The following is a 27,960-nucleotide window of genomic DNA, read 5'->3' on the forward strand; positions in this document are numbered from 1 at the left end:
TTAACTCTAGAATGCCGACCAGTGTCACAAAACAAATTGTGGTGAACTTTTCATATTTGATTGTATTATGACCACTCTACAAGAACACATTGATTTATGTACTTGTTTCAACAAGTTGAAACAAGTATTGAAAATCTCTGTGACCTCTGCTGACTGTAAAAAAAAAAAAAAAATGTATGACTATTACTATTTACTATTGAAATTTGACACAGATATGTTGAATGATATCGCACAGGCCCAAAATCCTGGTCAAAGGTAACACATCGGTGTGTCATCAAATACAAGCGCAAAAACAGATTTGATTTGATTTGATTGAGTTTGTTCGATATTATATATATATATATATATATATATATATAAGATAGCAACACTTGGGCATAGCGGTTGGCACGTCTGCCTAATGGTCAAGAGGTTTTTATTTGTCCAAAAACATGCATGTCAAGTTGACTCGTGGACTCGAAATTGTCCCGAGGTACAGGTGTGTGTGTGAGAGCGTGCGTGTCGATGTGCCCTCCGATTGACTGTTGAGCAGCCCCAGATGTGAGCTGGCGTAAGCTCCAGTTCACCGGTGACCCGAATCGGCACGGGTGCTGTTGAAAATAGATGGATGGGTCATATTTAAAGCTTCCCGCAGCTCCTCATAAATTAAAGAGGCCCGCGATAGTCCGGGAACGCTAACATTTTGTCCTTCTTAACCTCTCCGAACTACTTGGTTTGCATGCTGCTTATGTGCACTACACAAGGAGTATTTCAACCAGGCCTGGGTTTTCACACGTTTTGGGTTTCACAGGAGGAGAGTGTACCTGTGAAGAGATGACTCTCCACAGTCCTTTCCGGTGGTGAAATAACACGTCAGTGCGCTTTCCCAATATTTCTGTTTAGAAAATGTACTTTCTACACTACATACCGAGTGAAGAATTTCTTTGATGCATGTGATTATGTGCAATGACATTACATGTCATTGCACATAATGGAACAATTTCCTTCAGTAGCTATTGAGGCTGAAAACGAGCAGAACAAAGCAAACCTCAAAGTTTTTCAAGCTCAGCAGTGACGAACACGGACGAGGTCCTTAGATGAATTCAAAGCCACGTCCACCCGGGGGCACAGCGATGCCAATTCACTCGCTTGTCAACAAGGGAAGGAGGGGAACCAGATGGGAAGTTGTTTCTGTGGCTTTGAAATCAGCAACAGCGGCTCCATACGTAACAGACCAGGATGACGAAATGCGGCTGAAACGGACCCAAAGACCTCTCCGACACGCAATTATTTCCTGAGTTTCTGCGTCCGGCTTTGCGGCGTTTAACGTTTGGGCATCCCCCATTTGTATGGGTTTATTTTATATGTGCACGCACGGTACTGTTTCGGATGTGGGCCGGTGTGTATTTGTTCCTGAAGATGCAGGAAGTACCCAGGTAGCACGCCTGCTGCTTTTTAAAGTGTATGGATGAAAGGATGGGAAAGAAAGACACAGTGGTGAACAATGAGACCAGCAGCTGGCCATGTTGTTCATTACATTCACGGGAGGAAAACATTGCTTCGACCTTTGACCATGCAAGGACACTTTGGAGGCCAAGAGGGTCGATGTGTCATAATCCATCCATCCATCCGTCCATTTTCTGCCCAGCTATCGTCGGGCAGGAGGCGGGGTACACCCTCAACTGGTTGCCAGCCGATCGCAGGGCACATAGGAACAAACAAACAACCATTCGCACTCACAGTCACGCCTACGGGCAATTTAGAGTTCTCCCAATTCATGCATGTTTTGGGGATGTGGGAGGAAGAAGACCCACGCAGGCACGGGGAGAACATGCAAACTCCACACAGGCGGGGCCGGGGATCGAACCCGGGTCCTCAGAACTGTGAGGCTGACGCTCTAACCGGCCCAAAATAACTAAATACATACATTTCTCAAATAAAACTGTTCAGTTTGACATGGAAAAACGAATTGGCGTTGTATATCTATATTTAGTCATTGATGGTGTAGTGGTGCATTCGGTCGGTCAGCATAATGCCAGCAAAAAAAAAAAGAATGTCTAGAAAAAAAAAAGCTCAAATTTAGGGAACTAGTTATTGTGCGGATTCCATGAATCTATGAGCAAAGCTTTATTTTACTGTCATTTTTGAACCGTACTGTATTTCCTACAGTTTCAGAGAAGCACGTTGGCTTTTACTTTGAAATGTTGTTTAGCGTAACCCGGAAACAAATCAATTTGATGCTCGTGAGTTGTTTTCCCCCACATAACCCGGACAGCAAATATTGTGCACATTTAGTGTAGTAGACACGTATTGCTATTTGGTTGTATTTGTCAAAAAGCGGCATTGTGAGAAGGGTCTCGTGAGGTTAGCACGACAAGTCAACAGCGAGGCTACGTTGCTCTTCTCCAAGTGGACTGTTAGCACGCAGGCTAACTGGCGAATTTACTGTCAAATTGGGTCCAGGCAGGACGGAGACGACATGTCCTGCGGCTTATTGGAGTGTGGTCGTCTCCAAGAGCTCAAGGCGGTCAGGGATTATTTGTTCCACGATCGAACTGAGCCGGCGGAGAAGAATCAAACAGGTAATCGACATCATCGTGATTGACGCTGGAGGAGAACTTCTTCTTCTTCTTCTAATGTCTCCTCCGCAGGGGCCAAAGTCAACTATTCACTTTCAGAGTTCAAAATACGTCTTTCTTTCTTTCTTTCTTTCTTTCTTTCTTTCGGGACACGCATGCGAATATACTTAATAGCAGGCACTACGAGTGTGTCTGGCGTTGAAATGAGCTGTTTCCGTTCCTCCTCAGTAGCAGAAAATGAGCTATCGTGGGACACCTCTGACTGGGAAACCGCTTGGGAAAGCGACAAGAGCAGCGAGCAAGAGGCCTCATCGGCCACATCGGTTTGTCATGTCGCTTTTCATCATCTTTCAATCACGTTTTGGTGACCTGCATTGTTTAGTGGCAGATGCATTTGAGTTCCCCTGCAAAAAATCATGCAGTGTCTGTTGTTGTTTTTTGATGGCTGGAGAAAATGACAGCAAGGAAGAGAATGTTGAATAGTCGTATTTCTTCAATGAGTACCTGACGATAACAAGTAATCAACCAGCCAAGCATTTTCTGTAGCATTTGTCCTCATGAGGGTTAACGGTTCACCCGAATGCCTCAGAGTTGAAAGATTCTCGTTATCGGGTATGCGTGTTTTCTCTAAGAACTTTGGCTTCCTCCCATATCCTCCAACCATACTTTTGAGGTTAATTGAAGACTCTAAATCAGGGTCGTCCACAGGCCATATACAGAAATGCGAGGGCCACTTTAACATGCTTCCCTTTTAATTTACATGCATACACGCTAAAACCAATCCATCAAGCAATTACCCAATGCAGTCTCTTCTTTTCTTTTGACCTTATTCCGTTAGGCGACGCCACAGCGCGTCAAACTTTTCCATGTAAGCCCATCTCCTCCATCCTCCTGTCTAGCACCAACTGCCGTCATGTCTTCCCTCAATACATCGATCGACCTTCGCTTTGGTCTTCCTCCAGCGCCATCCTCATCGCGCTTCTACCAATACACTCACTCACTCTCCTCTGGATGTGTCCACCGCTGCTCTGCATGTCCTGTATTTGTTGGAACACACTTCTCTGCCACGCCGGACTTCCGCATGCAGTACCACAGTTCCTCTCTGGGTACTCTGTCATAGGCTTTCTCTCGATCTACAAAGACACAATGCATCGACCTCTTTTCCATCAACACCCTCAAGGCACATAATGCATCTGTGGTACTCCTTCTAGGCATGAAAGCATACTGTTGCTCGCAAATACTGAGTCTAGCCTTCACTACCCTTTGCCATAACTTCATTGTGTGGCACATCAACTTTATTCTTCTGTAGTTCCCAGAGCTCGGCACATCACCCTTGCTCTTAAAAATGGGCATCAGCGCACTTTTCCTCCATTCCTCAGGCATCTTCTCACGCACTAGAATTCTGTTGAACAAGCTGGTCAAAAACTCCACAGCCACCTCCCCTAGATGCTTCCGTACCTCCACACGAATGTCATCAGGACCCACTGCCTTTCCATTTTTCCTCCTCTTTAGTGCCTTTCTAATATCCCCCTTACTCGTCATTGCTTCTTCCTGGTCTACCACACTTGGCTCTTCTACTCTTCTTTCTCTCTGATTTTCCTCATTCATCGACTCCTCAAAGTATTCTTTCCATCTATCCAGGATACTACTTGCACCAGTCAACACATTTCCATCTCTATCCTTAATCACCCTAATCTGCTTCACATCCTTCCCATCTCTGTCCCTCTGTCTGGCCAACCTGTACAGATCTTTTTCTCCTTCTTTAGTGTTCAACCTGGCATACATGTCATCATCACATGGCTCTCGTTTGGCCTTTGCCACCTCTACCTTTGCTCCACGTATTCGTTTCTCCTCTCCTCAGTCCTTTCGGTGTCCCGCTTCTTCTTTGCTATCCTCTTTCCTTGTATGATTTCCTGTACTTTGAGGTTCCCTCTCCCCTTTCCTACCCGAAGATACACCAAGTACTCTTCTGCCTGTTTCTCTGATCACCTTGGCTGTAGTGGCCCAGTCTTCTGGAATCTCCTCCTGTCCCCACAGAGAGCCTGTCTCACCTCTTCCCGAAAAGCCCCACAACACTCTTCCTGTCTCAGCTGCTCTGCCTTCGTCTTCCTAGTCTTCCTCCCCACCACCAGAGTCCTCTTACACACCACCATCCTATGCTGTCTAGCCACACTCTCCCCTACCCCAAGCTTACAGTCAGTAACCTCCTTCAGATTTCATCATCTGCACAAGATGAAATCCACCTGCGTGCTTCTACCTCCGCTCTTGTAGGCCACCCTATGTTCCTGCCTCTTCCGGAAGGAAGTGTTCACTACAGCCATTTCCATCCTTTTTGCTAGGTCTACCACCAACTGTCCCTCGAGGTTTTTTACCTGGATGCCCAACTGCTTCATCACCCGTTTCCTTCACCAACATGCCCATTAAAATATGCACCAATCACGACTCTCTCTCTGTCTGGGATCCTCAGAACTACTTGGTCTAGCTCCTTCCAGAATTTCTAGCCACTAATCACATGATACATAACACCCTCAATTTCAAGTGTCACCCTAATCACTCGATCTGATACTCTTTTCAGATATTCTTAGCTAACTCGTCCTTTAACATAACCCCTACTCCATTTCCTTTCTCATCTACACCATAGTAAAATAATTTGAACCCTGCACCTAAATTTCGTTTCTGTTTTAGTTGTAAATAGTTTATTTGCATCTTTGTGTAAAAGCTCGATATAAAACCAATGTATAAGTAGTAGTAGTTTTTAGCGGTGTTGCAACATTCCCATTTTTGACACGCACACTTTGCATTATGCGCACCTTTCTTTTTTCAATATAATCACGGGCCGTGGAAAATGTTCTTTTACTGTATGCCGTGGGCCGCAAATAGCCCCCAAGCCATAGTTTGGATACCCCTGCTGTGAATGCCTGTCTGTCTATATGAGCCATGCGATTGACAGGCGACCCGTGACCCTCATGACGACAACCGCTCCAAAAAACGGATGGAGGAAGTGAAAACTATTCTGTTGCTGTTGCCTCAAGGTGTTATTCGTGTCATTGTTTCCCCATTAACCTATAGGCGGAGGAAAGCACAGAGCTTAGTGGACTCTGGCTTCAGGATTGCATCGTATCCCTGTCCCCCTGCTCAGACCTGCTAGTGGTGGCTCGTGAGCAAAAGGCTGTCTTTCTCTCAGGTCAGATGTCGACACGGACACACTGAAAATTGCCGCATACAGAAGACACAGGCACCATTTATCCACCGGTGGCTTTTATGCCGAACACATTGTTGCTGCGTGTGTATACGGCATCCCGCCATCAGATTACATCAGCGACGGATAGCCGCACGAGCACGCAGTGACATTAGACGGGAAATACAAATAGACAGAAACAATTGCGTTCGGCGCACCAGGATGGGATAAGTGAGTGTCAGGTGTTGATCTTTACAACTCTGTCCTGGCAATTTCCAGAAAAACAGGTAGATAAATCATCTCTTGCTCGACAAAGAAGTTATATTTGGCTGATTGTGTACAGCTAAGTGGCGAACAGATGGTGGTGGCAGAGAAGAGATGACCCTGGCTGTGTCTTGGAGTGGAATACTCAGCACTGAAGAAGGGTGAGATCAGGCTCATTTTTGATAGCGTCAACACACCTTTTTGGAACTATGGAGCTTTCTATTTAGAATTTTAAGATGGAAAGAAACTCTCTACTATGTGATATGCAACTGTATATCCAATTTTGATTCTGAAAGAAAACGGAATCTGGTGCCGTTAAGCGCTGAAAGCTCTTTGAGGGCTAGTTACTATGTAACATGCAGCTCTTCAATTCAATATCATTTAAGATATTAAGATCAAATGTGTTTGTCCTCAAGTTTGAATGTTTAAGATTGCACAGGTTTATGTTCCGATTTGGATTATTGATGATAGTTAGTTTTTTTTTTTTGGGTTGCCAGCCAGTGAGATAACATTTCAATCCAAATGAGCCATTTGGTTACCAGCACACAGCCAATAACAAGGCTTATACAAGTGGTTTATGTCGGTTTTACTGCATGCATGTGTTGATATGTGCTCCACGTAGTTCAATAATTGAACATGATTTCAAGAAATAAATGTCAGGGTTACTGTACAATTTCTCTTGGCAGAGAGTGTGTGAGCAGCACCATCTGTATACCACTGGCAAGCCAGAAAAGGTATTTCTCGAAAAAAATGTGTCGGTGGTCAATGGTAGGTACTGTAGCTTGATAGCATGTGCGTATGTCTGTTTTTTTTGGTAGGAGCTCCACTGGGCGACCTGACTGGACATGCGTTGTTGTGGGTTTCACTTCTGGCCATGTCCGGTTCTACACAGAGGTACAGTAATTCAAATTCCCTCACCTCCAGATTGATTGTTGTTACATAGAAGGAAATCAATGTATATTTTGTCGTTTATATTCGTGTCTTTTTTTCATTGAATGTAATATGTAATATTTGTCATTAGAATGGGGTTCTGCTACTGGCCCAATTGCTTCACGAGGACCAAGTTTTAAGGCTAAAGTGTCGCACATATGAGATCCCTCGCCATCCTGGTGTGACTGAGCAGGTTGGATATCAGTGAAATAGTGTATTTTTGTTTTCCCGATTTATCTTGAATGAATGAAACGTTCTTCGGCACGATCACTAATAGTAGGCACTAACGTTTTCCATCCCAGCATGAAGAGATAAGCATCCTTTACCCTGCTGCACTGGTCACCATAGATGGTTTCAGCCTCTTCCAGTCCCTACGCGCTTGCCGGAACCAGGTTGCAAGAGGTATCTGTGTGTGTGTGTGTGTGTGTGCGCGCGCGTGTGAGCACGTGTGCATGCGACGCTTGCGTGCGTGACTGTCATCTGGTTGGGCAGTTGAAGGGTTGCACAGGGTTATGTATTGGAAAAAAATGACATTGCAATTTTTTTTCAAACCTGCAATACATGTTGCGATGGGGAATAATACAGGATCAGTTTTGGGAAAGTCAATTTTCCACGTGAACTTGTTCAAAGTTCAATTCATCATTCAAAAAATTAACTACTTCAGTTGATTGTTCATCATTCAAAATTTTGAACCAAGTTCACCAGTCCCAAAACAAACTAGTTCATAGTGCTTTTTTTTTCCTGTTCAATATATTGCTGACGGTCTATTACCCTCAAAATACTGGCATTTCATGTCCCCACTGTTGCCACCCATTCAGTCCACGCTAGTGGCCAGCTGCAGCTTTCACCCTACAATCTCAAAAACATCAGTGAAAACGTGTTGCTTCAATGGGCTTTTTGAAAATGAGGAATTAAACAAACACAGGACTTTTGTCCTTCAATATGCAAACAAAAACACGCAACACAGTATGACAGTAACGATGGTGAAAGGCCATTAATAGCGTTGCATTCCTTGTAGCTCTGGCTGACTATATTAACAATATGCAGCTACTGTTGTATTACAAAACAAAACACATTCCATATTATCACAATGTGATCGTGCAGTCTTGTAAGTAAAGCATTCTGATACAAATAATAATTTTCCTAGTAATCCATTTTTACAATTATGGACTGTGTAACAAAAGAACAAATTCTCTCCCATTTACGCAGTGTCCCTGAATGCACCTCGCAGCTGTCTCGTTTCATTCTGAAGAGTGAAATAGGAAATGTAGCAGGTGTACATTCTTTCTATTTGCATGTCCAAACAGGTCCCTCCGCTAGTCACGTTTAACATTACGGTTCAAAGAAACCCCAACGTCGCAGCAGACATCGCGATGAAGATTGTCAGACAAAATATCGGGCAGCCCTAGTTACAATGAATGTTACAATTTTGTGTATTGAGAATGTTCTCTTCATTTGCTAGCCAAGGGCAAAAGTGTAAATCCAGTAACAAGGCTTTTGCAAGTGCTTTGTGTGGGTGAATGGGTTTGGGTGTACACTTGCCTCCCTGGGTGAATTATGACCAATCATTAAAATATGAATTATGCCTACAACCTAAAGGGGAAACTGGATAATGAAATTACTGTTTCACGGTTTCTGACAATACTGTCTTTTTCAAGCTTTTTATGACGTCATTAGATGCTACGATCCCTCTTTGTGCTCGTCTTGTAGCGGCAGCTGCTGGGAGCGATGTGATTCAGCCTCCTCCGCTGGCCTATAAGAAGTGGGCTCTCCAGGACATGGACACTATTGTAGACCACTGTAGTGTGGGTAAGTCTTACCACTGAAACTCACTGACAGTCCTGTGCCAAGATCTTGGTTGTTGTAGCAATTATTATAATGACTATATATATTTAGGCAAAAAGTCTGATCTTGCCAAAAACTACAGTTTAATACGTCACAAACTGTAATATCTGTATAGTGTGCATGGCCTTGTACTCAAGCACCAAAGTTACCTAATATCTAAAAATGTAAATGTAAAGTTCATGCCAAGAAAATCTCTCTCTCTATATATATTGAACAAAAAGATTGTTCAATTGCGAGAGCCTTTGTAGTCTGAAACCTAAAATGATGTTGGAAAAACATGCTGTTTTTAAAAGAATACATCATTTTACTGCTTCCAGTCGTGAGCTGCGGCATTCCATAGTTCAACCAAATGAAATGATCTCGTGTTAAATATATTGCTTTGAACATCCTACCTCAAGTGCAGTGATGTCAATGTATGTGGGTTAAGACAAATATTTGACTTGAATACTACTTGACTATTTTACGAGTTACTTTCTTCATTTGGTACATCTCAATCGGGCTTTCACTTCACTGAGAGGTGATACTGTATTCCAATGGGGTGCGTGTTAATCTCGCTCACACAAATGCACACACACATCGGAATTTGCACATTCACTTTTTTATTACATTTTTTCAAGTGGGACAGAAAAAGGATGGATGGATGTTTGTTTATTTACTTATTTATTTTGTCCTGGTCAAGCAGAAAGGAGGACAGAAACAACCAAAAGGAGAGAGAGTGAAAAGGCAACCCACACTCAGCGACTATTTATTGAGCATTACAGTCGTTCAGTCGAACAGAGCCAAGTTTTTAAAGGCCAGTGACAGAAACAACTAAAAGGAGAGAGAGTGAAGAGGTAGCGAAATAATATAGGAAAAGAAGACGATACAAGACAAGACACTAGCTGTAAATAAGATGAGGAAAGTCAATCATATAGCTCGTAAAATGACACATTAGCATGGGGACCGGACAGGCCAGGTACAGAAGCGGAAGCATGCAGGACAGAGGTCGTGGGCCCAACTGCAACTGAAGTGTCGTGGGAGTGGCTATGTCAATTCTAAACATCTATAGGACCAGAGCGCAAGTGAGGGGATGCATAGGTAGGTTATTTGTTGCAATGAGTGAGTTGCCCCACACCCGGCGAACAAGTCCCAGGGGTGTGTGTCTGCGAACACAGGCAAGTCAATTGACACAGAAGGCGCCTGCACCACGGGGGCTGCCCGGTGGTATACACTGTCATTCTTTAGTTCTTTTCGATCTGGAGGGAGTTAAAATACAATACTTGTTTCTGAAAAGTTCCATTGTTAAGATGCATGCCATCGTATGTGTTGCTGTGTTTTTTTCCACAGGACCTAACGAAAGGTGTGATGATGTGCTGTTTTCCTTGGAATCCACACCCAGAAAAGAACCTAATTACATTGACTTATTTTGATGTGCAATGCGCAAATATAATCATTTACTTGAGTTGCATCCTGCTTCTGTTGGATTGAGTAACCCCCTCCCCCCTCCCCGCATATCCTTCATCTCACTAGGTGTCATGACACTCAATGTGTTTGATCAGATGAAGAACGCCTCTGTTTTGGGGGGATTTAATGCTTCGGTCAAAGGCAGCCCTCCTGCCATGAGCCAGTACGTCACTGTGGGAGGGGGCCCGTACACTGGCTTTTACTATGCGGTAGAGGTGAGCCATGACAGCAATTACAGCACTTTCCAGTATACACTTGTGGACAAATATTGAAATGACTGCAATAACACAAATGGGATAATAGTCGTCACTGCTTGTCCTCAGGGAAGCAGCCAGCCTCTTCTCTCTCATGTGGCTCTCGCTGTGGCCAGTAAACTTACATCCGCCCTCTTCAGTGCTGCCAGGTGTGGAAGCTTTTCAATTCACAAAACAAAATCAATGAGCTTAAAATGGTGAAAAGGTTGTCTCAATGATAAATATAACTGTACTAATGACCCCAGCTCAATGTTTGTAATGTGTTATGTCTCTTCGTGTCTGTGATTGCTTCTCCCCCCCCCCCCCCCCCCCCCGTTGTACACACTTGGGCATAAGACTGACTGCTGACAATACTCAAACAAACACAAGCAATCCTCCTGCTTGTGTCCCATTCTATTATTTTCTTTCATCATCTTTCAGTGGATGGCTGGGATGGAGCAAGAACAAGAACCAAGATGAGAGTGTCCAGAAACACAGGTCCAAGGTGGAGCCTGCAACACCCCTGGGGATCAGGTGCTATTCTCATAGTTTCAAATGAATACAAATTGGACTCCTATTTTGGGTGTGGTCAATATTGTATTAATCAAATGAGGTTTGTCGGTATGCAGTTTTTATCCTGACCTCTCTCGTTCAGATTTGGTCTCCCAGACTCTCGCCGCCATGGCGAGTCCATTTGCCTGTCCCCTTGTAACACGCTGGCCGGAGTAACTGATGACTTTGGTCGAGTCACGCTGCTGGACCTAAACAGAGGAATTGCAATTCGCATGTGGAAAGGTGAGGAGAAAGCAGAAGGAGAATAACCGTGCTCAAGAAATGGTGATACAGTATGTTGTTTCAATATACAGATACCTTGTAAATGGGATCGTTAGAACATCTAATTGAATACGAAGACTTGGAAAGGAGGGACAACTTTATCTATCCCTTGTCTTCATTTTCTCTTGCTTGTTTATTTATTGGACCATGTCTTAGGTTGCATTTTCCCCCCCCTCAAGCTTTGATTTTGATTCTTTCATACTCCTTGTTACACATTCAAAATCTTGACTCATTGTAGTCAAAATCATGGATCTAAACACACATTGAATCAGTTGGAAGTCCCCCACTGTTGATATTAGTTTCATACTACACAATAATCATCATAATAATAATAGCGATGCACCAAAATTTCAGTTGGCCGAAATTAGACCAAAAGTGCATTTTCGGTTTCAGAAAGACTTTTGTCACCAAAATAAAACTGCTGAACTAATAACAACATATGAACAACACAAATAAATGTCTTTATTACGGCAATAATTGTTATTTGCATGTCACGTTGAATTGTGGGAACAAACGTGGCTTTATGGTCATTATGCTAGCGGCTCGTCCACGCTGCCGCGTCCCTATTGTCGCCCAAGCTTGCCGCTTTCCGCTGTTGGGCTACTAAGGCGGAATGTGCGGTCGGGCATCGAGAATCGTGAACCGATTGGAACTGGGACTAACGTTCCTGTTCTCCCGGAACTGCCGAGCTGCGGAGGCGAACGTATACATGGCATCCATTCTCAACACAGCATAAGTCACTAATCATCGCCTCCATGACAGCGAATAAACTACATTCTGACAAGTATGCTTATCACAAAGGACAGAGGGAGGACAAGACGGGAGACAGACGGCAGGGAAGCCAGTTGCTAAGCTATCGTGACAGGCCATGTGAAAACATGGTGGCTTGCTGCCTACCAGATTTCCCGGCGTGCGTAGCACCGTTGTATAGTCGTTAAAATGCTATGCCGGCATGCGGCAAAGCAGAGCTTTGGTTGATGTAATGAGGACATTTTCTTCATAAAAGAGGCTTCAGGCTGTTAATTGCTACCACTAATTCGACTTTACTGTCAAACTAACCATACAATTACACGTGTAGTTGAAACAGCCACAAAGCCTCCATCAACCATACAATGGGAAACACCACATAGCCAGTCACACAGGCTAACAATTGATATAGAACATTTAAATAACGCCAGCTTGGTGTTTAAAACAATTTGAAGCTGTGGAGAAAAGATCCATTTTACGCAGCAGAGAAGTTGGGTAGGGACGTCTGCAGAAGATGCGAGCCATTGATGTGGAGGATTCACTCAAAAGCATACCATTAAAGAAGAACGGAATGTCACGAAGGGTGCAAATGTTGTTACCGTGTTTTTTTTTTTTTTTTTTTTTTTTTTTTTTATATATACACAATACCGTACTGTTGAGTGTAAGTTTTATGATTAAAAGCTGACAAGCCACAAAGATGTGGAGCCTTCCTGTTCACAACAAGGAGCATGAGAGGGCTGGGGTCAAGTGAGGAGAGGAGAGGGGAGGGAGAGAAAGTGAGAGAGACACATTCAAAGGTACAGCCGCGCAACTTCAACGTGTGCGTGTGAGACTGTTGGCTTGATTAAACTACATCAAACCAGTTGATATCTTTACATTCTCTTCTATTCTGTTTTTACAATATACTGCAACTTTTTTGTTCAAAAGTGGTGCGGTTAGGGGAGGACTGACAGGGATTCAATTGCATTTCCATTGATTTTGATGGGGAAATATGTTTTGCGATACGAGTGTTTACATTTAAGAGCACGGTCACAGAACAAATTTGACTCATCTCTCAAGGGACCATTGAACATATAATTAACAGCATCAATATGCTAAACAAGGGATTACTGTATTTTGGATCGGATTGTCTCAGGGGGAAATGAGTTATTCAAGATTTTTTTCGTGTCTCTTGGTCATGCAAATCTATTTACTGAAAGGTTACAGAGACGCCCAGCTGGGTTGGCTGCATGTTCCAGAGGATCGAGTCAGTCGGGAACGCTCCGCCTCATCTTCCCTCGCCAGGCGCCATGCGCTGTTTTTGGTTATTTACGCTCCTCGCAGAGGGATCCTGGAGATCTGGGCGATGCAATACGGACCTCGAGTGGGTGCATTCACTGTCGGGAAACACTGCAGGTACACAGACAAAAACATTGCTTCATGTCAAACCTTAAATACCTTTTCACCGGTGCATATTTGATACCACTCTGCATTGCTTAGGATCTTAGCGTGTGTTCACCTCCAGGTTGCTGTATGCTGGTTACCGTCTGTTAGGGGTGAACCGTGTGACCAGTCAGGGCTGGAAGATCCACACCCATCAAGTATGTTTGCTGGATCCCGTCACAGGAGCCCTAAGGACTGTGAATGTTCCCTTCCACCTGGCCCTCAGGTTGTTCCACTAAAATGGAGTACATGTGCACACACTAGTTAACATCAATCCATACATATGGAAAACATACTGCAAAACACACACCCAGCTTGTAAATGCACACGGGAAAAAGACCTTCATTTTTGGAGGCATGTACTATGGTCTGACAAAAGTCAAATTGAAATGTTTGGCCATAATGAGGATCGTTACGTTTCGAGGAGAAAGCGGAAAGCTCGCAAGCCTCTGAACCCTAGCCCAACTGTGAAATTCGGGGGTGACAAAATGGATGGCATCAGCCAGGAACTTAAACCTTGGGCGCAAAGGGGTCTTCCAAATGGACAATGCTGCCAAACCGGTTACAAAGTGGCTTAAGGATAACAAACTGTAGCAAGAGTTTTTTTTCTCAATCCTTTCAGATAGTAATTACCCCCTAATCATTAGTTAAGTTTCACTGATCACATTCAATCCTGATTACTTCCAGACCTGTGCAATCAAGAAATCACTGAAACAGTGACAAAATCAAGTCAGCCAAAAGATCGAAAAAAGCTGCAACAAAATGACACCATCTAAAAGAAATTCCTAAACAGTCGAGAAATCAAGTGATCGAAAGGGTTACAAAAGCCATTTCAAGCTTTCGGATTTCAGTGAGCCGTAGAGAGAGCCGGTATCCTCACTTGGAGAAAAGATGAACAGCGGTGAACCTTCCCACGAGTGGCCGGCCTACAAAGCTGAACCCAAGAGAACGGCAGTGACTAATCCAGGAGGCCACAAAGGAACTCAGGACAACTTCAAAAGAACTGCAGGTGTCAAAACTCTCTTGACACACCAATAAGGGAGAGACGGGGCAAAAATGGCATCCATGGCGAAAACCACCGTTGACCAAAGAGATCATAAAGGCTTGTCTTACTTTTGCAAAAAAAAAAAAAAAAATCATCTGAATAATTCCCAAGACCTTTGGGAGAATATATGGACTGACGAGATGAAAGTTGAGCTTTTGGGAAGTTGTATGTATTACATCTGGTGTAAATGTAGCACAGCATTTCAGAAAAAGAACAGCATACCAAAATTCAAAGAATGGTGATGGTAGTGTGATGGTCTCGGGCTGCGTGGCTCCTTCGGGACCGGGACAACTTGCTGTGATTAATGGAACCGTGAAGAGAACAGAAAATCCTGTTCAGCAATCAGTTTGTGACCTCAAACTTGGGTTCCGCAGCAGGATAACCTTCACCCCCAAGTCAACTTCTGAATGGCTTAAAAAAACAAAATGAAGGTTTTGGAGTGGCCTGTTCAAAGTCTGGACGTGAATCCAATTGAAATGACCTGAAAAAGACCGTCCGTGCTCGAAAACCCTCCAGTGTTGCTGAATTCAAACAATTGTGCAAAATGTCTCCACAGAGACGTGAAGGACTCATTGCCAGCTCATTTCGGTTGTTGCTGCTGAGGATGGCCCAAGCAGTTCTTAGGTTTAGGGGACAGGGACCTTTTTCACACAGGGCTAGGTAGATTTGAATAGTGTTTTTTTTTTTTCATTAATTCATAATCACAATCACCATCTAAAAACTGCATTTTATGTTTACCTGAGTTATCTTTTTTGATACTTATGTTTGATGGCCTTGATCATTAAAGTGGGAAAACGACGCAAAGAATTTGAGAAGGGGGCAAATACTCTGCGTGCGCGTGTGTACACAAACACAGACTTTTTTTAGGGTTAGGGTTTAAAAGGCCTCACTTTAACCCTAACCTCCCTCAACCCGGGTTGCTTTTCCACCTGTCGGTGCCTTCTTTTTAGCGAGCTGCCCAGCTAATTAGACGGGTCCTCGCCAGCTAGATCTCGGCATCTCCCGCGCCGTGTTGGATCAACTTTCTCCAATTCATTCTGGTGCAGTCGCCGTCCACCTCGGCGATGGCTGCCTGCCGGGTTTGTTTGTAGCGCTGCCTTGAATATCTGTGCAGCTTCCGTGGAGTTCTCGGTGAAGGGTGCAGAAACTCTGCGTTTGCCATAAACACCGGCTAAAAAGCGTGAAATATTTTGTATCTTTTTCAGTAAATGTAGCACGGCAGCAGTTGTAGCTCTTCTCTGAATAAAGTAAGTAGTATGATGTGTTCTCATTCAAGTCAGAAAATTCTGATTTACAAATCGCTTTTCCACGCCCACTCGAGTCACCGCCGTAGTATGTACAGTAATTACACGTTATGAAACCAAATCATTTCTTGACATTGTTTTATATCACCAAGTGCTATTTTCTTGCTTATTAAGAACGTGACAAAAACATTTTGGTGTTTGAATGCGATATCGGGGTAAATTGAGCTTGGTCATGGGATGGCTTTAAACTCGTAGGTCTAGGTTCCACCATCAACTAATCAGCGCTGTCGTTTTCTTGCATAACGTGTGGCTGTTTTCCAGCCCAATTGTTCAACACTTATTCAATTCATTCTAAAGAATGAATAGCATATGAAGAAGGCAAGTGAGCTGGAAGGTTCTGCACTTTGAAAGAAGGGTGACACACTTAAGGAACCTGTCTCTAATAATTACCGGTACTTTCCTGGCTATTCACATTCACAGGCCTGCCATCTTATTTTTGTGATATACAAAGATAGTTGGAAAGATTTGAATGAATTGTATTCGTTTCAGCGACAAGAAGAGTGAAGGAGCCAAAGATATGCATTTGTTCAAGAAAGTGACAACAATACTCAAGACCAGCGATATGGAGCCTGGTGAGCGATTATTCTGCCTTTGAGACTGTTCATGTTCATGTAATTTGATGTGGGCAGGGCATCAAATCATGATTTACCCTACCTAAGGTTAAGTGACCATTAGTCTTTGATTAGGCTTTGGTAAATCATTGATATTTAGTTTGATGATTGATCTTTCCAGATATTTTGGAGAGCGAGGCCAAAGGCGTGCTGCTGGATATCAAAAACTCCTCCATTCAAAAACAAGTATGATTAAGCTATGTTTACACAATGTTCCCGACGGCCACGGCGGCCCCGCTTCAGGGAACCGAGGACAAAATGCGACGGTCCCGAGACAAGGCTGGGGGGGTGGGTGGGTGGCGGAATAGGGAAAGGAGTCATTCCGTGATTTTGGTGGATGCCTGAGCGATGACCTTTGTAAACTGTCTAAAGTCACGGTGCGGATGAGAAACGTAGTCGGCCATAGTACAACAACGGGGTTGTGTGAGTTTGACAGAAAAAGAGAAGAATGCTTACTCGTGTTAAAAGCAATTTGAATTTGGGGTCCGAGGGCAATATTGTATCAGCTGTGATTAAACCTGTGTGTCCTCATAAATAAAATGGATGTCTTGCGCTCTGTATCAAACAATCGATGAGTCTTTACATTTCTTGTCTCCTATGCAGACACGCAGGCTTAATCACAACTGACAGAATATCGGCCCCTGAGGTCACAAATGAGGATACAAATTCTACTATAACCTAGTTTATGCTTTTGATGTACCGTAATTGCTTGTGTATCATCTGCATATTTTTACCGCCCCCAAAATAGTCACAAGCCAATAGTATACATTATACATAGATATAAGGAAGTTGAAAAGTTTCGACACTCTAAAACACGATACAATTTGAGAAGGTTGAGGATTCGTTTTGCTGCGGCACGTACTAAAATGGGTTCAACTTTGTCTCATTTTGTGTAAGCAAATGATTTCCCTGACTTGAGTCTTGAATTCGAGCAATAAGTGGCGATAGTGTAATACGGAGGCTTCGACGCGACTTGTCACGCGTCACATGCGTGTACCAGGCAGTGACAACGAGGCAGCTACCTCATCTGTCACGTTGCGAGACAAACAAGAGGTAACGCAACAACAAGATGAAGAGGTGGGGTCAACACATAACCACTATTAACACTGTTTAGGTGAGAATGAACACGAACTGACATAACGCAGCATTCTTAACGATTTACAGTCAGAATCCGAATCCGAATCCTCTTTATTTGCCAAGTACGTCCCAAAAACACACAAGGAATTTGGAGCCGCTCGAGTACCACAACAGACGGTCAAGTGACTGACAGAGAACGCTTTGGAGACAGAAAGAAAGGAAAAAACAAAAAACCAGTCACTGAGCAATAAAGGGTTAATAGTTTCCTGGTAATGCCGGTACATTTATTGATTTCTTTTGACAATTGTGCAAAAGATGCACTTTCTGAGACGCCGCCCTTGAAAAGGGCGCTGGTCTGCCGTGAAGATATTTTGAATATTTTGTTTTGTATCAATTTGTTGCTTTTTATAAAAGTAACGACTGTATTTTCTAGATCTATGTTGCGAGCCCCCTTGAAAATGAGATGCTGCATTTCAAGGGGCTAACCCTTTTTGACTTCTTTTCTTCCTTTGGAGGCTTTGGAGTCTTTGCTGTCCCACAAGAACATCCCTGTGTCGTGTCTCACAAACATCACATGCGCCTTACTCAGCGCTCTGCAACAGCAAGGTGGAGTCGCTCATCTAAACGAGAGCATTCTTTTTTCACTTGAGTGGGCACTATATCGTAATTTGGATTTCTCTGTGTGCTAAATATGTGTGTACCAGGCGCTGAACAAGTGGATCCCGTGTTACTGCAGTTCTGCTCCTCCAAGCTGAAATTGCTTACGCTCTACACTGACATCCGCCACGTGAACTCCGGTGCTGACACTGAGGAGCACGACGAAGCTGTAGGTGTACACGCGCAGGCCTACCAAAACACACTTTGGAACTGAATAGCGTTGCTTTGACTCATGTAAGAAGTACGATCATGATTTGAAATGGTGTATACTTCCCTACAAACCCCCCCCCCCCCCCCCCCCCCCCCCCATGCAGGTGGATGGCCTGGATGGCATTGAGGGCGAATTGGCTCGTGTAGGTCCTAGCTTGCAACGCTACGCCGAGCTCAACTCGAGGCCCAGCGTTTCTTTTGTCCAAGACGCACCAGACGCAGCCCTGCCTGCCCAGGCCTTCGTATCCCAGATCGAATGCACAGAGGATGGGCAGTTAAAGCTTATCCAGCGTTCTGAAGTAGAATGGAACCAGTTAGGTACACACAGTTATCATTTCTTTCTCCGTTAGCTTATTCACTGTGTCAATAACCCCAATCCAGTTTCCAATCTCACTGAAGGAGAGACTGGGGGTTGACTTGCATGTGTTCTGTGCAGGGAGCTTTATCTTCTGGGCTTGTCTGTGTGGTCAAAGCTCCCCACACAAAATCTGTGACAAACTACAACAGGCTGGCATCAGTCCGTCGCAGCTACTAGTAGGACGATTGATGGAATTATCTTTCTGTTCTTTAAGGCTGAAAACAACCACCGTTTTTAATCTTCGTGTCCCTTTGTCTCGTTTCAGACTCTCTTGCTGAGTATGTGGTTGCAACGAGAAAAGGAGTTGCTCCGGACCCCGACAGAATGTTTTCAAAACCTTCACGCGTTACTGGTCCTCCTCAGCAACATGGAAGGTACGTATAATTATCTATACGTATAGAATAATCAAGCACGAGCTCGCTTTTCCTCCAATTGATCAAATAATGAAGATGGCCACTCTCCCTCTTCACCTCAGGTGCCATAGAAGAGTCGTGGGACCCCCAGTCCGTCTCACCCTGGTGGCAGCGGGGCCGCAACATATTAGTACAGTCGCAAAACTCTGCAGCCGCTCTGCTGGCTGCTTTTGTTTCTCATCGTGTTGCCGTGGCCGCCATCGCCAGCAGGGCAGACAGCGAGGTAGAACGCGAAAAATCGGGAGTTGTCTCTGTTTTGTATTTCTGAAGAGAGTGAAGTTTCTTCCTTGAGCTCCACGCCTCTTGAGACATACATTTTTACAAATCAGAAATACCGTATTAAAGTGGTCGTCCTCTGGAAAATCCCCATTTGAATTGTTTGTGGTGTTTGCCTTTTTCCCAAATGTTCCACATTTCTTCTTCCGATTACCATCTCAGCCTACGACTCGGCGGCTCGGCTATTGGAAAAGCCGCCTTTTCCAAGCGACGCCCAGCGAAGCTCTGTCTGTCGTGTCTATCGGCTCAAAGGCACAAAGGTTTTAGGCAGAGCTGCGGTGTTAGCACAGATTAACATGAGCTAGTCAGACGTTCTGCAAAGTTGGCAACGTGGGGGCGCGGGGGGGTGTCCGCTGCTTGCGCTATACAGGGACGGATCGGCACATTGACGGAGAACTTGGTGTTGAAGCACTGCCGCCATCTGTGTGGACATGTGACAGTTACAGTCAGAGTGGGAAGCAGTGTCTTTGGAGCTGGAGCAATGGGCGGTGTGCGTTCGTCAGCTGGAGGATGTTCTAGCGCTGCAGACGCTCCTCTTGGTGCCGCCGACTGTCGCATCGGCAGGAGGCCCTGTGGTGCCGTGCTCCATAAAAACACTGCTGGAGGGCGGCTCAGGTTGGACTCCTCTTGTCTTAAGGATTTCTTTCTTTTGTTTTCTTCATGATAATTCTTTTGATTGTCGTCTCTCGAGGTGGCATCGCCGACAATGTCTCCAAGTGGGTGTTCAGGCACAACCTGGCCCCCGAGCAACTAAAAGAAGTCCTTCAGAAGAGCGAAGATAAAACGTTAGGCGAGGGGGCAGGCCAAGATGTCAAAGTGTTAAAAAGTCAAGAGAATTCAGATGGAACAGCAGGTCAGGATGATCTCAAATGAAGCCGCTGTATCTGTATTTCAGTATGACTACAATTTGATTTGCATGCTCACGCAGAGATGTTGGTGGCGATGTGCAAGCGCTTCCCACGCTCCCTCTCCCCAAACTTGCTCTTCGCACATTGCTGCTGGGAGTATGTGGTGCAATGGAACAAAGACCCAGAGGTTCTAATCACACACAAGATCAAGACACTCTTTTTCCTCAAAAGCATCATGGCCGCTCTGATCTTTCACTTGTTTTTCTTCTAGGAGGCCGCACACTTGTGCCGGGCCATGGAGCATCTGAAGCTGGTCTCCAGTCCACAGATCCAACTCGGTAGCCTTTTCTAATAACATCTACAGTGATGACATGGCCACATTCACTGGGCACTGCCTTTCATGCACCTACACCACTTCATGAGACCCAATCCGAGAGTTGTCATCTAGGCAAGGGGCCAGTATCAGATACGTTTACCGTGAGCAAAAGTAGCACTTTCACGGTATCATTGCATTGCAATTGTAGTTCTAAAATCTATTTTGAAATGTTTGGGTAAATAACCTTCCCCCCCCCGTTGAACAAACACTGTAGCTACCTAAGTACACACAAACCAAAATGAACAATTGTTTTGGTTTTTTTCTAACTGTAGTACAAGAGTAAAAGGACTTATTTCTCCGAACATGAGTAGTAGCTACTTCTCTGCTTAGTGGCGTCATCCCCTCCGAGCGGGGATGAACTGATGTTTGGGCATCAGCTGTTTGTTCTTGACGAAGCGTGAATCTTTTTCACAGGCATTTGCACAATGATGTGGACTACGTTTATTGTCAAACGTTTCTCTGCGGCAGCCTTCCTGGTTGAGAAGGTAAGCAGTACCCTCACAATAACAAGGAGATTTTGTTTATCAGATCCAAATGTTTTATCTTGCGGTTCCCAGGTGGGCAAAGCACCCAAAGATCGCTTGTGCCGACGGGTAAGTACCTTCGAAGGTTCTAAATCATTGACTTTCTCCTTAGCTTGATTGTGATGGGTTTTGTGTTTGTTTGCAGGATGTAGGAATGGGAGACAGAGCTTTGACTTCCTTCTTGGTTTGCTGTGTCCGGCTGCTGCAAATCCTCATGGAGGTGACCGCACTCTTGGTTAAGAATCAGTGCCCATTGTCTTTTGTCAACTACCGTCCGTGGAAGTAAGGAAAGTCCGCAACATGGCATGCAGAATGGCCGGTGGCTCCACCTGTGCTCTGTTTTTTTTTTTTTTTTTTTTTTTAATTTCCGCTCAGAGGACTGTAGTGGTGGGCAACACGGTGAGCTTGTGGTTAGCACATCTGCTACACGGTTGTGAGATTTGGCTTTGGAAACTTTGTGTGTAGCGTTTGCATGTGCTCGCGGTACCCCCAGCTTCTCTCCACATTCCAAAAGCATCCATGTTAGTTTAATGCAAGACTCTGAATTGTCGCTACGATCCCTTTATTAGTAAACTTGGTCACTGACGGTGTAGTGGCTTAGGTTCAGTTCCCACTCAGCGATGGTGCGAAGGAGAGTATGAATCTTTCTTTGAGGCTGTAGCGCACCTGTAACATGATTGAGGATACGCATTATAGAAAATGACGTGCTGTGCCTTTCAGGCCTAACCGTTCTAAAAGATGGAAGAAAATGTTACCAGACCCAAATGTCACTCTACCCGTTCTCAGCCATCTTCATGTAGAAGACCAGACCAAATAAGACATTGAGCTTTCATTGTGTTGTTGACCACCACGTAGGTGTTTCAAACTCAAACGTGTTCCAAGTATTCTTTTATCTCTGCTCCCTTCCAGGCGGACTCTGCGGTAGCTGAGGTCCCGCCCCCAGAGCTGTCTGTGGAAGAAGTTTGGTGCGGAGCCGAGGGCCCGGCCTCGATAGCTGAACTGGCCCTGGAGCAGAAAGGTGTTCACTATCCCCTGGTGCAGCACCACTGTCTGCTAGCCTCCCTGCTACACGCCGCCTCGACTTTCAGCCTGAAGGTGAAACCTCTCAGCCTGTTCGACAGCAAGGTGAGGAGACGGCTTCGTTCCGCAGTGGTCCTCCTTCACCTTCACGACGCTTCGATTCTGTTGGCGGCGAAAAACCCCAAATATAGATATACCGTTTGGATTTTTTTTCCATTCACAATGCTAAAGTGCTTGGTATGGGCAATGTCAAGACTCAGGCGTGAAAATAAAAATCCAGTGTGTCATTTATCTCATGAATAACTCCAAGCATTCTTCCAGGGTAAAAATGCTTTCTTCAGAGACCTGACCACCATTCAGCTCATGCCAAGTGGAGACATGGACCCAGGACTGGTCCTACTACGACAAGAGGTGAGACTTCTCTCCTCTAGTCGGCCTTTTTCGAAAGGTCCGAAAATATTGTGCCTACCAATCATTAAAGCTGCAGTCGGGGGGGGGGGGAAGAATTCATTTTCACCAAAGCCGCCGTATCGCGGTTCATTTATTGCGGATTCAGTGCATTGCAGGTTTTGTATTATTATTATTATGATGATTATTTTTTTTTTTTGCAGTTTGTCACCTGCTCATCCTTGTGACAGTCAGATTTAAAGGCTAAATGATTTCGGCGTGGCTAGGCCTATTTGTGAAAACGAGCCCTTGACCTGTCAGTCAAATATACCTTTTGACGTTTGCTGTCATCGACTACTGGCTGCATAACGTGTGCCACTGAGGTTACGCTTACTAAACGGTTAACGTTCCCGTGTTTGCGTTAACGCACAACAATGTGGAGAGAAGTGCTCAACTCGTTAGCTCGCGACAACAAACGGTTGACTTTCCCTCAAGTGTCTTAGTTGTGGGAATCTGCACGCTGCATACGGAGCAAGGCTGAGAGGAGTGTGGATTATCGAACGAAGCCAACGCCGGCAAGAGTGCGCCAGTCCGCCGGCGTTCCACGAGCCCAATAGCTGCTAATGACACAGCCGTCCAACTCTCGGCGGCTCACTGCAACAGTGACAATTTATCGAGTCCGGAAAAAACGTAGCGTGTCCATTTTATTCAACGAACGATGAGTCGATAGAGTGATTATCGTGACAGGCCCACCACCTGTCCTTCAAAACAGAATAAACATGTAGAATCACAGAGTGGGCAGTCGGGATTAGGCATAGCGGGCATCGCGGGTGTCAAACTCGAGGCCTGGGGGGCCAGATCTGGCCAGTCACATCATTTTATGTGGCCCGTGGAAAAAAAAAAATCATGTGTGTTGACTTTGTTTCTTGCTAAAATACAAAAGCTGCAAATTCTCTTCACTTTGAATAACATTAAGATATGGCAAGTATTTTCTGTTACCAAGCCTTTTGTTTTTTTAAATTGTTGAATAATAGTTGCCCAATGTTTGACTTGCTTCTGATTTCAAAAGAGGTTATCCATCAATTTGTAGGCCATCATACATTTAGAATGCTTCACAGTCGTAATGGCCTTGGCTCCGATAACGAAACCATGACTGCAATGTGGCCCGAGACAATGAGTTCGACACCCCTAGCGACGGCTCTCTTGTCGGGCGACAGACGCTACGCACGTCAGGTTAAGATCTCGTGTAGCCAAAGAATACAAAAAGAATACATTTCACCTGATTTATATATTTAAATGATTTGGTCTTTGTTAATGAAATGTTCATTAATAATTGGCTTCCGGTGACGAAACAGTTACGCGTCATGATGAAATGCTTCAATTCAATGAATTGTGATGCTACCGCGGGGCAGCATAACACTGTCACACGGACACAAACGACGAAGACTCACCACTGACCCATAGTGACTCAGTAAGATTATGTTAGTCGGATAAATACTGTTTGCCTGTAAGCGTTTTGATATTATCTGTTGCGTCACAGTTTGTGGTCAAATATCAGTTACAACACCGCAACTGCCGATGCTATCCGTTACCTCGTCAGTTGCGTTGCGTTGTCCGTTATGTGTTCGCATTAAACTAGCGGCCGGATTCTCGAGGCAAACTTTGGGTATTTTAAATACACAACTTCTAATTCGCTTTGTTTTATGTTGTTTGACAGTAAATTCATCTGGGAGCGGCATTAAACAGTTTGAAGCCTCGTCTTTTTTTCTTTTCTTCTTCTTCTTCTTTAGAATTGTTCTTCTGCCAAACTGCTGCTTTTTCTAAAGTGGGTTGCGTTCACTGCCACCATACGACGCTCAAATTTGTGCTCGCAACTCAAAACAAACAAATCAGCCAAATGACCACTCGTATCTCGAAAAAATGTTCAAAGGAACCCAGTTAGTAATGACAAATCCGTCTTCAAATAGAACCAATTTCATTTGATAAACAATGGCCCCCGTGTTTTTGCGTGCACAATGCATTCTGGGAGCGATGACGTATAATTGCCTCCCTCTCTTATATTAGTGAAATGTTTTAAAAGTCATCCATGACATCCATAACGTTTACTGAGTGACTCGGCAGACAGCAGAGAAAAGAGAAGAACTGGAATAAATGAATGACTTCAAATTGAGTTAGAATGTGAGCAACTGCGAGCAATATTTGAATGCAGCCTCATTTCAGATTTTTCAAAAGATTCATATTCTACTGTCAGGGTCATACAGACAGTTTAGAAATATGACAAAAATGTTTTAGTTTTAAACTCCAACTTGTCCATTTAAAATTGTAAACGTAGCTTAGTGCTTAGTGCTCATGGTGTTTTGGCCAGCAGAGAAGGCCTTGCTGGAAAAGTACTGCATGATTTCAATGTATCAATGTATAGGGAGGGTACGATAGCAGCCAGCGATACTTAAGGCAAAAAAAATCTTAGATCGAATAAGTCCTCCTCACTGGTAAGATGCACGAACGACACTGTGGCGGTTTGACACATGGGGCCAATCATCATTTGCGTCACCAAGAAAGATGGGTCTTTGTTCACAATGATCTACCATTGTGTTAATTGAAATGTTACGGTATCTGTATCAGTGGATACTCGAGAGTAAATACTCGTGGTGGTATCAGGCTGGGAAAAAAAAGTGGTACTGAACCTATATCTATATAGCCCTACTAGTCTCTGTTCAAGTCAGATGGGCTTTTTTGATGGAGATTAGCTGGACCATTTTTGTTGATTTTGCTCTTTATATATCATCATTGCTTTCCTATTCGGAGAATAATAAATGATGAGCTGAATGTTCTGCGTCGTCATTGTCTTGTGTAACTTTGGCCACATGGTTATCCTCCATCCGCCCTCCCCTCTGCCCCAGTTCCTTCTGCGGGTGTTAACGTCCTGGGTGCAGCGTATCGGCGATCCGTCTGACTCCGCCTCCGGCGCCAGGCCCCGGACGCTGCCCGCGAGTGGCGCCCAGGCCGAGCGGTGGCCCTCGCTGTGCCTCGAGCTCGGCAGCCTACTGCAGGTCTCCCCCGACGTCCTGCGACGACACCTGGTGTGCCAGCTCTACAACCAGGGCCTGGACCTTCACGCGGAGGAGGTCAGATCGAGGATACACATCCACCACCAACTTTCGGTAACGCCGCCTGATTGTGTCTCTTAGGTGATGTTAGAAGTTGAGGACAAGGACGTGCTGGGCTCTCAGCTGCTGATGATCACGGGCCAAAGGCTGAGCTACTCACTGCTGCGCAGCCAGAGCCAGACGCAGCCTGCTATGGAGCTACTGGCCCGCCTGCCCCCCACCCTCTGCACATGGCTCAAGGCTATGGTGAGGACCCCACCACTTTCTTTTGGCATCTTTGGGGAGTTTAGAGCCCCTGGCGCACCTCATGAAATTGCCTTGGGTCGTCTTCATCATGACCGTAAACCCCCGACCTGTTTGTGATTCACCATTCACAAACTTACCAATAGACCTTTTCACCATGATGCCACACGTAGAAGCGATCTGATTGCACCACAGGTAAACCAACCCGTACCAGTCGTTTGACTCCAGGCAGAGTGAGCAAACGCAAAAGCAGTGTGAATGACGATTTTAGCCTTCTTCGCTACCGTCGTAGTTTGAATGTGTGAAGTGTCAGTAGAAACTGAAAAATAGACGTGGAGGAGTCTTATGAAAGGAATACCTACCGCTACTCTTAGAATTCAGTATCAAATGATTTATTAGGCGGTAAACTAAATTTGAATACCATATGCCCAAGTCACTAAATAATTGGTTAATTTAGTGTCGATTTTCAAATAAAAATAATAAATAGGCTAACATGGAAAAGGATGATACACTGTGGCGACCCCTAATGGGACAAGCCAAAAGGAAAAGAATTAAATCATTGTAAAAGTGTCCTTTAAAATGGCCAAGTTTTATTTTAGAATTCAAATGAACTAACATTTTTTTTTTTTTTTTTACCTTCTAAAGAAATCAAATGTGGCCCTTGAGCACTAAAGTTTCCCCAACCCTGCCCAAAGTACTATCTAGTCAGTCAGTATTGTAAGTTTATGCAGTATTTATTCTGTGGGTTTTCAGGACCCCAGTGAGCTGCGGTGCCCCCTGGTGCCCCTGCCTCAGACCAGTAGGCTGGTGGGCCACTTGATCGAGATGCTTCCAGAGAACCACGCCCAGTACAGCCTGGCACTGCACCTTTTGGAGGCAGTGGATGCCCTGACAGCGGAGGACTGACTCAGCAAATGATGTTGACAGTTTAGTATAGTTTAGTACAAACATATCATGCATGAGCTCCTAAAGTAAATACAAGTTATGTAAACAAAGACCATATTTCCCTTAGACAGTGGAACCTCGATAGAACGGACTAATAGCAGAGAGGAGTAGTCCTATACATTACGTTACATTGAACCTTTTTTTTTTTTGCCATATTCACCCATATCACTGTACAGTCAAACATTTTTTGTGGCCTGAAACACACAGTACAGTATAAAGTTATTGCAAAAAAAAAAGCTTAAATGTTTTCAAAGTTTCGCGTGTTATCCAAACGTACCACACCGGTGTGCTTGGGCATGGTGACATTGCTGACGTATAGTACTCGTCATAGGCAAGTTGCTTTCATGAGCCGTGAGGAATTAGTGTGCTTCCTAGTTCCAAATCTGTTTGCAAAGGTGAACGGCTTGGCAATTTTTTTTTTACTGTACCAAAAATAGCATGTTTCAGAGTCCAAAGACTTGTTTTGTATTCCGCAGAGGTACCACTGCAGCGATGCTGCTCTCTCTGCCACAATAGATGGAACCATCATAACATGCTTGTCAGGTTAATGCCCCACATTCAACATGGCCGCCACGTAGGCACAGGAGACGTCTTTTGGAATTGTATATCTGTGACCCAGAAATATGTCAGTCCCATTCTTTGCCTGCATTGTGCCACAGCGCCAGTAAGAAAACAGCCGCCAATTGTGGAACTAACAGACATTGTATGTGACATTTTTGGACAAATGATTCAATCCCGACGGTCCGTTTTATCCGATATCCATTTTATCGAGGTTCCATTGTATTGTCATGGAGTTTGTATTTATTCAAATCATGTTTATAGTGCTTAACTGTTTCAGTTGGTTGTTGACCTTTTTAACATCCCATATTTTTGTATGTAGCATTTATCACACTTGTGGATACCTGAGCTGATGACCCTCATCTTCAAGTGTGTGGTCATCAGTTATTTTTCCACATTTAGTATCATAAGGAATAAGGACCTTGTTTAGTGATGTATATAATATATGGAAGCACTTCTATTCTCACAGTGCCTGCAAAGCCTTTTATTCTGTAGTCCTGTGTCCAGATGCTGCCAATGGACAGAATAAACAGAATCTCCATCCATCC

At 44.4% G+C, this 27,960-nt stretch overlaps 1 protein-coding gene across 2 annotated transcripts; it reads left to right on the forward strand.

Annotated features, from left to right (window-relative positions):
* Positions 1-2,188: 2,188 nt before the first annotated feature.
* On the forward strand, positions 2,189-27,957 carry rab3gap2 (RAB3 GTPase activating protein subunit 2 (non-catalytic)). 2 transcript variants are annotated; one of them, XM_061793780.1, is made up of 35 exons: positions 2,189-2,561; positions 2,790-2,881; positions 5,628-5,742; positions 6,080-6,161; positions 6,687-6,734; positions 6,819-6,894; positions 7,022-7,123; positions 7,233-7,332; positions 8,641-8,739; positions 10,285-10,433; positions 10,542-10,621; positions 10,893-10,985; positions 11,107-11,246; positions 13,232-13,427; positions 13,537-13,680; positions 16,292-16,374; positions 16,535-16,599; positions 18,006-18,096; positions 18,195-18,316; positions 18,462-18,675; positions 18,794-18,891; positions 18,981-19,089; positions 19,191-19,351; positions 19,845-20,019; positions 20,096-20,257; positions 20,333-20,439; positions 20,524-20,590; positions 21,043-21,113; positions 21,186-21,221; positions 21,298-21,372; positions 22,062-22,277; positions 22,494-22,583; positions 25,460-25,684; positions 25,748-25,912; positions 26,663-27,957. In XM_061793780.1, exons 1-35 carry the CDS (start codon positions 2,459-2,461, stop codon positions 26,813-26,815), a joined length of 4,104 nt encoding a protein of 1,367 aa, XP_061649764.1. In that variant the 5' UTR covers positions 2,189-2,458; the 3' UTR covers positions 26,816-27,957. The 2 variants fall into 2 exon arrangements, with proteins under 2 accessions (XP_061649764.1, XP_061649763.1); XM_061793779.1 differs by having other exon boundaries at positions 2,190-2,561; positions 2,787-2,881.
* Positions 27,958-27,960: the final 3 nt, after the last annotated feature.

The sequence above is a fragment of the Phyllopteryx taeniolatus genome, chromosome 13 (genome assembly GCF_024500385.1).
Source record: "Phyllopteryx taeniolatus isolate TA_2022b chromosome 13, UOR_Ptae_1.2, whole genome shotgun sequence".
Lineage (NCBI taxonomy): Eukaryota > Metazoa > Chordata > Actinopteri > Syngnathiformes > Syngnathidae > Phyllopteryx > Phyllopteryx taeniolatus.

What these genes read in the sequence shown, in the direction of transcription:
- rab3gap2 (XM_061793779.1), top strand. Translation starts at nt 2,459, where the DNA reads ATGTCCTGCGGCTTATTGGAGTGTGGTCGTCTCCAAGAGCTCAAGGCG. An exon ending in CCTCCTCAGCAACATGGAAG is followed by an intron (nt 19,090 to 19,190) that starts GTACGTATAATT and finishes TCTTCACCTCAG; the next exon opens with GTGCCATAGAAGAGTCGTGG. An exon ending in TGGTCCTACTACGACAAGAG is followed by an intron (nt 22,584 to 25,459) that starts GTGAGACTTCTC and finishes CCTCTGCCCCAG; the next exon opens with TTCCTTCTGCGGGTGTTAAC.